We start from the raw sequence: 11,392 nt of genomic DNA on the forward strand, positions 1-11,392 counted from the left end.
TCCAATCCACCTACCAACGTGTGTTTTTGGACTTTGGGAGGAAACCCACACAGACACGGAGAACACACCACACTCCTCACAGACAGTCACCCGGAGGAAACCCACGCAGACACAGGGAGAACACACCACACTCCACACAGTCACCCGGAGGAAACCCACACAGACACAGGGAGAACACACCACACTCCTCACAGACAGTCACCCGGAGGAAACCCACGCAGACACGGGGAGAACACACCACACTCCTCACAGACAGTCACCCGGAGCGGGACTCGAACCCACAACCTCCAGATCCCTGGAGCTGTGTGACTGCGACACTGACCTAAATACCTCCCACTGTTTGCACTTATGTGTTTGTTTACATAAGAATGACCATCACTGATCCTTTAGTCACTCGATCTGTTCAGTTCTCTGGTTTTCTGGTCTCTCTATTCTGGAGTCTTTATGTCAATTTCTTTTAAAAGAGTGGTCATATTTTATATATGCTTTATGTATTTAGTATATTTAAATATTTTTTATATAAAATTCCAATGTCTGAATATTCTTAACACATTTGTTTTTTGCTAAAAAGTCATTTTTTTCTTCAATGAAAATGCATTATAATGATATTATATTATCTTTGTTTTTGTGGCATAAAATGGCCTTAAATAAAAATAAATAATACGTATCATTTATTGCAATTATTTCTGGGACAATAGTTTGACCACAAAACAATGCTACTGTGACAGACGTACCAAGGGGCATGGTGACACTGGAAAACACTTCAGAATAAACATTAGTATTCTAGCCAGTATCGTATTGTACCTCGAATCACTGCATGCATCATTACAGCTCTAGTAGCAGCCTCCACTGAGGCAATGAGTCCAGGACAAGTTTATAGGCACCTCTAAAGCTTTCCAAGATCAGTGCAAATGGTGGCCAGGACTTCAGTGTAATAGTTCAGTATCGTTATCATAAAGACATGTAGGATTAACACGGCCATTTAATTTCTTCCCTCCTGTCTCCTTGCTTTACTTTGATCTTCTTTTTTTTTTTAAGATCTTACAGCTGTGCAAACGGAAATGTGCATCTTTTTAATCCACATTTCCTCAGCCTTTCTAAGTACGTTTCATATAAGAAAATTAAACAAGAAAATGAACCTCTTTGAGGGGAACAGAGTAGCTGTTTTTCATGTATTTTTTATTTATTTATTTTTTTCCTGCAGAGTTCTCATCAACTCCCCATGCACTAGGCTGAAATAACTGCCAGCATTTTACCACTGCCATCCACAGGCAACGTGAGAGCAGGGGAAAGGTGGAACACATCAATAATGTGTTATTATAATAACTAATCACAAGAAATGAACATCAGAGAGGAAGGAAGGATTACACAGTGTCCCTTGATTTTAGCTACATCAAAAGTGCCTACTCTCTCAGAAACACCAAGCTTTTAAACTCTATCAGCTGTGATCTAGTTCTTCATTAATGGTCACTTTCTGACCACAGTGACTCCGCTCTGGCCCCACCATGCTGCTACTATGTCGGTGTCATGTCTGCGTTACCCACATAATGTAATGGTGAGCATATTAATTGGGCGACTGAAAAAACTGCTCACGTCAGTAGATGGGTGACCATCTAGGTCTAAGCCCAGTGCCCACAGCAATGGCTAAAAAACGTGACCATTTAATGATTGTTTCATCAAAAACCACAGCAGGACACTATGGTGTTCTCATGTCATTACTGTCCAAAGAAAAACATGCCTCTCCAAAGATGTACATTTACATTCTTAATGTTCAATGGAAGTCAATGTAAAAAGATTTAATCCCAAGTAATTTTGGAGCATTTCTATTGGTTCCACAAGAATCAAACGCCACAGCAGCAATCTCCTCCTGCCCAAACAGCCCTGGTGTAAGCACCTGTTCCTTTAAATGAGAAAGAGCCACAGCTCAGTTCAGCGCAAGGAGCCCAGGAGTGAGGAGCAGAAACTCTGGAGTTTAGCCGCTTTCACTTAGTTCTCTTTCTTCTCCGTTCAACCGATCCAACACTGATTGGAGAGACTCAGACGTGGAGGCGGGACAATTCTACAATTCCGCTCTCTACATAAGATGCAACTCAAATGCCCTGTTCCTTTATCAAGAAATAGATTACTGGGTTAATCAAATGTTAAAGTGCTTGGTTTTAGAAATGTTCAAAAAAGAACAAGTAATAAACTATAAAATTAGTTTATTACTTGTTATTATTGTAAACAAAGACATTGGTGCGAAGCACCAAAGCTTCTCCAGACCTTCAAGGGTATGTATTTTCAGCATTTCCTGTTGAAATGACAGTAAACCTCTGTGACAATGGCAATACGGCTAATGGTGGTCAGCCTAAACTAGGCTTGCCTATTTTCTCTATGTGTGTAAAAGAACCTTTGTGAGGGAAAAAAAAGGGTAAACTAAGGAAAACAATGTGCTACAGGCACAGTTTGTAAATATTCACTAGGGTCATATGATGTGGAGAATATGGATGGAATCACGGAATTGAGGAATAAATTATGGCTGTAATTTCAATAATAAAAACTGTAATTGTGCCACTGTTTGTTTAATTGTAACTGTTAAAAAAAACAGTAAAAACTGTTAAAAACATAAAAAACCAAATGATGAAAATGGTAAGAAATTAAATGAAAATGGGGAAAAATAAAACAGAATTTAGGGAAAAAAAAAAAATCAGATATCATAGGGGATAAGGTTGTTGTACCTCAATGTACACAGTAAGTAAATATACAAAGTAATAAAATGAATGGGGAATGTAAATGTACGTAAGAAAAACAAGTATAGTTCTTGGTAAATTGTAGGTTGTAATGAAATATTTAAGCTTATTTAACACTTAAAACAATGACTATAAGAGGGAGAACACACCACACTCCTCACAGACAGTCACCCGGAGGAAACCCACGCAGACACAGAGAGAACACACCACACTCCTCACAGACAGTCACCCGGAGGAAACCCACGCAGACACGGAGAACACGCCACACTCCTCACAGACAGTCACCCGGAGGAAACCCACGCAGACACAGGGAGAACACACCACACTCCTCACAGACAGTCACCCGGAGGAAACCCACGCAGACACAGGGAGAACACACCACACTCCTCACAGACAGTCACCCGGAGGAAACCCACGCAGACACAGGGAGAACACACCACACTCCTCACAGACAGTCACCCGAGGAAACCCACGCAGACACAGGGAGAACACACCACACTCCTCACAGACAGTCACCCGGAGGAAACGCACGCAGACACAGGGAGAACACACCACACTCATCACAGACAGTCACCCGGAGCGGGACTTGAACCTACAACCTCATATCCTTGGAGCTGTGTGACTGCGACACCTACCTGCTAGGAACTTAACTGAACACAAAAGAATAGTATTGATTCTAAAGCTAGTAATGATTAAAACTGTTCTGACCCCAACTGACTTTATAAAAATCAAGCATCATACTGAGGTAAGTGGACGGTTATATGGTGACATGTGCTGTTCATGTTGTTTATTTTATACCTGTTCTGGATTAGCTGGAGGACCAAATCGCCTGGCACACACCAGGAAGGAGTCTGGCTGGGGCTTGCCATTTTTCACTTCCGGGTCATCTCCCAGGACGACGTGTGCGAAGAGGCTGAAGAAGTCTTTATGGCGGCTCGTCTTCATCTCGTAGGTCAAGCCGGCTGAGCTGGTCGCCACCGCGATGGGGACGTTGTGCTTATGGAGATGAGCGATGAGCTTCTGAACACCTAAACAAGTCAGAGAATACAGTTAAAATGGAGCATGTTTAGAACACAGACTGTTAGTCCGGAGACCATCACGAGTGACACGGGGGACGGGGCAGACGGCACGCGACTGAATTGACACTCCAATTTTTAAACTGTCCCTAATTAGAGAAGCATCTTGACCCAGTTCTTATTATACAGAGCTCTGGTCAAGATGGCTTTTTAGGAGTCATGACTTGACTCTCTTTCTCATGCATATGCATGATGCACACAGCCATTAACTAATCACAAGCTCCCTGCCACACTGCTGCTTATGCTAAGAGATTCACGTTTGATGAATAAAGGTAAAATTAGTCTGCTCGGGGTGCTCACCCAAATCACAGGGAAAGGTCAAAAAGGGCTGCTCCAGTTCACCCACCTCTCGGGGTCACCTGCGCACCTTTTTTACAAAATGAAAGAGCTAATTAGGAACGAACAAGCCATGCAGCAAACAACCACCATCACCTTTTATTATCATTTCAGTATCTGCTCTGATTCGGCTCATTTTAGACTCATTCATCATCAGACGCCACAACAATAGGTAATTGGCCAAGAGGCAGATGTGAAAATGGGGATATATTGAAAGACAGAAGGATCAAACAAAAAAAAAAGCCTGGGATCCTGGTAAAAAACAAGCTAAATTATTGTGATGTCATCAAAGTTATTACTACGTTTGAAGCAATCTTTATTGAACCTTAAAAGGGCACAAGTAAGAAGGAAGCAAGGGGATGAGCAGCTATTTGGGTTTGATGTGGGTAACGACACATTGACAGACATCCTTTTGCACCCCCAACACCCACCCATCTCACTACCATATCCAAACACACACCAATATATAATAACCCCCTATAAACAACAGCATTAAACTCCTATAACTAACAAAAACCAACAAAATCACAAAAAGAGTTGCCGCTGTGCTTGCTGGGAGCTCCCCCGTAAGCCCTGCAGTACTTGGTGCGACCACAATATACACAGCAGCACGGTTTGTTGCACCATGTTGATTTTTGTCACCATATTTTTGCAAATATATTCGATCACAGCCACACAGCGGCACTCTACGCTAAACCTATTTGTTGAGTGCTATTCAGATGGAAAAACGAGGGTCCTCGACTTACGACGTTGAACAGTTCCTACGTCGCATCGTAAACCGATTTTCGGTGTAAGCCGGAACATACGTACATACTGTACGTAAATAACATACTGTAAGCACTTATCCTATCCTAACACCTATCCTCAACGGTCCCGAGCCGCGTAACCGTGTATTCTTCCGCCGCGCACATCAAACACGAAGTTCACGTTACGACGTTTACGACGCAAAACCACGTAAGTCGAAACAAGGCTTTATACAATAAACGGGAGATGTGTCGTAACCACGCAACAACGTAAGTCGGGACTGATGTAACCCAAGGACCTCCTGTACTTTCACATGAGAGTACCAAATGAGTTTCTGTGGTAATACAAACAGTGAATTAAAACTTACAGACAAGTTAAACTTCAGCCTCCTACAAACAGTAGCTGTTCCTTCTTCCTCAAACTTACCATTCCACCTTAAAAGATGCAGAGCTTCTGGATGAAAACAAACAAGAAGGAGTAGTCCCCTTTGCCTTTAAATTACTAAAGCAAATTCCCCCACAGGAAATTATACAGTATTACTGACTAGGCCATTCATATGGGGATAATATGAAGAGGATATTTTATGGTTTAATTTGAACTAAAATGCTGTTGTGCAGATCCAGGCTACGATGTTTCCATTCAACCGAACTGGGGTAATGATGGGAAATTACACAGGCATTTCATCCCATATAAAGTGAGCAGGTAAATCCCTTAAAGGTTTCTTTCCTGTTCCTCTGCATTACCACTAAACTGAAATCTAAATCTGCACACTGTTGTATGAAACACTGGTGTATCAGTATAGCTGATGTATGGCCCAGTGCTAAAGCTTCATGCCATTAAAAGTCCTTGTTGCTGATGTGTGCTATAGACATCCAGGCCCCAAAAATATCCCTAAAAGTCAATACTACTTTTCTGAGGCAAACAAGCCTACTAACAAATGTATTACCTGGCATCAAGGCAGCAGTGGGGAACAGGCGCTCTTGTATTTTTCTGCTCTCCTCCAGCAGCTCCTCAGGGCTCATTGGGAGTCCTAGAGAGTCTCTGATGATCCCGGCTGCATCCAGAGCCTTCTTCCCCATCACTGAAGATTTTACGTCCCATGTATACGTCTTACCGAAGCGGTCACAGATTTCCTGGAAGGAGACTGTGTACAGCCTCTCGGTATCTGACAAATAAAAATAATTCAGTGGAGTTGTTATATGAACATCTGTGGTGTAAAATCAGGCCAGATGTTTTGAGAATAAAAAAAAACTGCACCCAAAGGCAAGAAATAAAAAAAAATAGATAATAAAAAAGAAGTATTTTAAGAGTTTGTATATGGTGTTTATAAATTACTGGGTGGCACGGTGGTGCAGCAGGTAGAGTCACAGTCACACAGCTCCAGGGACCTGGAGGTTGTGGGTTCGATTCCCGCTCCGGGTGACTGTGCAGTTGGTGTGTTCTCTCTGTGTCTGCGTGGGTTTCCACCGGGTGACTGTCTTTGAGGAGTGTGGTGTGTTCTCCCTGTGTCTGCGTGGGTTTCCACTGGGTGACTGTCTGTGAGGAGTGTGGTGTGTTCTCCCTGTGTCTGCGTGGGTTTCCACTGGGTGACTGTCTGTGAGGAGTGTGGTGTGTTCTCCCTGTGTCTGCGTGGGTTTCCTCCGGGTGACTGTCTGTGAGGAGTGTGGTGTGTTCTCCCTGTGTCTGTGTGGGTTTCCTCCGGATGCTCCGGTTTCCTCCCACAGTTCAAAAAATACACGTTGGAAGGTGGATTGGCGATTCAAAAGTGTTTGTAGGTGTGAGTGTGTGTGTGTTGCCCTGTGAAGGACTGACGCCCCCTCCAGGGTGTATTCCCGCCTTGCGCCCAATGATTCCAGGTAGGCTCTGGACCCACAGCGACCCTGAACTGGATAAGGGTTACAGATAATGAATGAATGAATATTTATACATTACTAGCTCTGGCTGTGGAGTTTTCCTCAGTTACAGTTAGGGCTAAATGATTAATCGTTCATTCATTCATTCATTCATTCATTATCTGTAACCCTTATCCAATTCAGGGTCACGGAGGGTCCAGAGCCTACCTGGAATCATTGGACGCAAGGCAGGAATACACCCTGGAGGGGGCGCCAGTCCTTCACAGAGCGACACACTTACAGACACTTTTGAGTCATCAATCCACCTGCCAACACGTGTTTTAGGACTGTAGGAGGAAACCCACGCAGACACAGGGAGAACACACCCAACTCCACACAGTCACCCAGAGCAGGACTTGAACCCACAACCTCCAGGTTCCTGGAGCTGTGTGACCGTGCCACCCACCCTTAAGTTTAATTTAGTTTAAAAATATTAATATATTGACAAAGCCAAGAGCTTTATGTGTGACGGTGATGTAATGTTTCTTGTTTGTTCTTGGCAGTTTTTCTGTGGCTTTTGTATCAACATCAGAATTATATCATATTGACTGAATACTCTAAATATATCATGACCTACATTTTGGTCGTATCGTCCAGCCCTATTTGAAAGAGTGTAATTTTGTAATTAAAAGAGCTGTGATTCTGTCCAATGTCTTGACAGGATTTTAATGGGGACATTTAGCTTCTATAAAATTCAGAGAGTTTGGCATGTTCTAAGTTATTAATTGTAATAGTAATTAGAGCTAAATAGCCGTATGAAAACTTATCGGTTCTGTTTTTTAATGTAGTTTTATTTATTTATTTGGCTCTGAGTAGGTGTATTTATCAGGTAGAGTCACAGGAAATAAAAGAGTTTTCACATTTTACGCCATGGACACTACTAAAGTACCATTGAAGAGCATGAGGGGAATGAGGGGAAGGGGCATATTTGCTTTCAGAGAATAAATACTTCTGCAGGTTTAGAGGCATGTGTGTTACACTGCGTTTACGGTTCTTTACTAAAGTCCTTTAATAAAGAACGCCTGGACCGTTTAACGGTGAAGGGAGCCAGGAATCTTTTGAATGTCCCCAATTAAAAAAAAACGAAGCATGTACAAAAGGGCACTGAAATGAATGGGAATAGAGCCGTGCAGCTAACACGCCACCACAACACAAACCCCCCACTGAAATAACTATTTAATGTACCGCAACGAGCTCCTCACTCACCTAAGAGTAAACCGTCCATGTCGAATATTACATGACTGACCGGGTTGTAGGCCATATTTTCACCTGGAGACAGTTAAACTCGCCACTTTCTGAAAGTCTGAGAGGAAAGTGGCCAGCTCTACTCTGGACTACACTACAGCGAATGAGGTGGACAAACAAAATCAACAACGAAATATCACCCGCTACGATTTAACGAAGGGTTTTGAGTTATTTTAGTCCTCCTGGTTTATAAATTCCAAATTATAAGTCCGAGTAACAGGAGAAGTTTTATTATTCCCACAGCGAGATATGTTTTAAGCAATATGTGAACTCTGAGCAGCTTATTATTGTCCAACATTTGCGCAGGGGATTATGGGAAATGTAGTTCTGTCTAAAAGGCGGAAATTCTCTTTCTCGCTTATTTTTCCCCTCTGTTTTTCTTTTTCTCTATATCATTTGTGATATATATTCTCATTCTCTCTCTCTCTCTCTCTCTTTCGTATTTAGTTTAATTTACATAACAGTTCTAAAAGTAAAGTTCCACCACCTGGGCCACCATACCTAGCAACACCCTAGCAACCGCCTGGAACGTCTTACAGAGGATGTAGCAGCAAATTAGCAAGCCTCTGGGATACCAGCCTAACAATGCTTAGACAACCACCTGAGATGAAATAGCAACAACTATATTCAACTGTGATACGATAAGCAAAACTATTCTAAGCGGAGTAGTCATTGGTAAATCATTACTATTAGTGTTAAATTAACTGAGAGTGTTCATGAGTGTCACAGTGTTAACTAAACACTAATAGTGTTGATTTAAAACTGGTGAAGTAATCAACACCTTAGCAGCCACCTCTCATAGCAACCGTCCAGCAACACCTTAGCAATCACCTGGTATACCATAACAACACCTTAGCAACCATTGTCAATACCAGTACAACTTCATAGCAAAACATCAGCCACGTGGGATACCATAGCAACCACCTAGCAACGCACATTAAAAACAGTAACAATTCCTGTTCTGTTAATCTAAGCTTAGTGCTTCCCAGTCATTGTCCTTGCCTGCGTGTTCTTTGTTTATTATTACAGACATGTCTGCTAAACCTTAACCCATTCCACTGGTATATGATTCCTGGACAAGGGATAATAAAGACATTATGCTCTCACAGCTTTAGCCTGTGTCATGTTGCATTATGATGACACTGTACTAATTCAATGGATTCTAAGTAGTTAAACGAGGCCAATATTTAAATGACTAATTTTTAAAAAATTATATTGCATGAAAGTAAGTCTAATGTCAATACCAGAATCTCAAAGTGTAGGCTATTACTGCCAAAACAGGTTATCTATTCTGTTGATGGCCCTTCAAAGCACAGCAATGTTAGCTTGCGCTGAACAATATCCTTATATGTACACAGGAGCAGATATATGGCCTTCATTCTGAGAGTTCAGTGGAATGAACACAGCTGAAGACGTATGGCCTTTGAAAATGGCTTTTAAAAATGTAGTTTTTATTTCCCAAGAAATAAGAAAAGTCTTGCTAATCTCTGAGCCAGAGCTCTTTATATGGACATGTTGCTAACTTCAAAAGGTACACATAATGAAAGAGATACATTTTTTGAGTAAGATGGTTACAGACTATGAATGAATGAATTAGTATATATTTTTAGTAAATTAGTAAATTTATCAAATCCTGCGTACGCACACCTATACGCATGAATCACAATCATGTGATTGATTGAACCTCGTCTTCCTCTTACATAACGCCCACATTTCCCCTTAAATGGCCCGTCCTAATCATCTCATGAATATTTAAATATGGGCTTCCCCATTCATTTTCAAGTGGGATAGCAGAAACATTGAAAATAGGAAAATTTTGGAGAATGAGTGGTAGAAGTTCTAGTTTCAGAAGTTGAGGCAAGGAAAATATGTTGTTTGGTGGCCTCAGTAGTGCCATTACCAATAAACACAAGTTATTTGATTGGCAACATGTGGCTGCAGCAGTAAAATCGGCTCATTAAACATGATTAATCATCATTCACAAATAAATATTCATCTTTATCTCTGAACACAGGTTGTTGCCTTATTTGTCGGTTAGCTAGGGGTTCTAGTAATGGCAAAAAGCCATTATGATAGACAATGCTTCAGCTTCCCCTGCCTATTTATAGACCAAGTATTTCTTCAGTTTCTACATTATAAATGAGGCTGTTGCATTTGAAATAAATAGAATCATTCTCAACAGGGGCTTAAACTGGTCATTCTGAACAGGGCTGGTTAGGCAGGTTAACAAATGCGTTGTGTTGTTTGATCCTTCTGTTTTTTTGCCCAAAGCAGAGACATTTAATTAAAGGAACATTAAGTAAGATTCTGGCAGCACGGTGGCGCAGCAGGTAGTGTTGCAGTCACACAACTCCAGGGGCCTGGACGTTGTGGGTTCGATTCCCGCTCTGTGAGGAGTGTGATGTGTTCTCCCTGTGTCTGCGTGGGTTTCCTCCGGGTGACTGTCTGTGAGGAGTGTGGTGTGTTCTCCCTGTGTCTGCGTGGGTTTCCTCCGGGTGACTGTCTGTGAGGAGTGTGGTGTTTTCACCCTGTGTCTGTCTGTGAGGAGTGGGGTGTGTTCTCCCTGTGTCTGCGTGGGTTTCCTCCGGGTGACTGTCTGTGAGGAGTGTGGTGTGTTCTCCCTGTGTCCGCGTGGGTTTCTTCCGGGTGACTGTCTGTGAGAAGTGTGGTGTGTTCTCCCTGTGTCTGTGTGGGTTTCCTCCGGGTGACTGTCTGTGAGGAGTGGGGTGTGTTCTCCCTGTGTCTGCGTGGGTTTCCTCCGGGTGACTGTCTGTGAGGAGTGTGGTGTGTTCTCCCTGTGTCTGCGTGGGTTTCCTCCGGGTGACTGTCTGTGAGGAGTGTGGTGTTTTCACCCTGTGTCTGTCTGTGAGGAGTGGGGTGTGTTCTCCCTGTGTCTGCGTGGGTTTCCTCCGGGTGACTGTCTGTGAGGAGTGTGGTGTGTTCTCCCTGTGTCTGTGTGGGTTTCCTCCGGGTGACTGTCTGTGAGGAGTGGGGTGTGTTCTCCCTGTGTCTGCGTGGGTTTCCTCCGGGTGACTGTCTGTGAGGAGTGTGGTGTGTTCTCCCTGTGTCTGCGTGGGTTTCCTCCGGGTGCTCCGGTTTCCTCCCACAGTCCAATAACACACATTGGTAGGTGGATTGGCGACTCAAAAGTGTGAGTGAATGTGTGTGTGTTGCCCTGTGAAGGACTGGCGCCCCCTCCAGGGTGTATTCCCGCCTTGCGCCCAATGATTCCAGGTAGGCTCAGGACCCACCGCGACCCTGAATTGGATAAGCGCTTACAGATAATGAATGAATAAGTAAAATTCTGTATTTTTGCTCATGAGCTCCCCCTAAAATGTGTGTAGAGTAGAGTGTAATACACATTTACAGC

The 11,392-nt window shown here is 42.9% G+C and overlaps 1 protein-coding gene across 1 annotated transcript in view; it reads right to left on the reverse strand.

Annotated features, from left to right (window-relative positions):
* The window catches only part of pudp (pseudouridine 5'-phosphatase), a 28,591-nt gene extending 20,285 nt beyond the window's left edge, over positions 1-8,306 (reverse strand). The window contains exons 1-3 of the mRNA XM_066660287.1: positions 7,984-8,306; positions 5,832-6,050; positions 3,528-3,757 (exon numbers count right to left, since the gene is read on the reverse strand). Coding sequence (XP_066516384.1) covers positions 3,528-3,757; positions 5,832-6,050; positions 7,984-8,038 — 504 coding nt within the window. The 5' untranslated portion in view covers positions 8,039-8,306. The remainder of the gene's footprint in view (positions 1-3,527; positions 3,758-5,831; positions 6,051-7,983) is intronic.
* Between the last annotated feature and the right edge of the window lie 3,086 nt (positions 8,307-11,392).

The sequence above is a fragment of the Hoplias malabaricus genome, chromosome 2 (genome assembly GCF_029633855.1).
Source record: "Hoplias malabaricus isolate fHopMal1 chromosome 2, fHopMal1.hap1, whole genome shotgun sequence".
Lineage (NCBI taxonomy): Eukaryota > Metazoa > Chordata > Actinopteri > Characiformes > Erythrinidae > Hoplias > Hoplias malabaricus.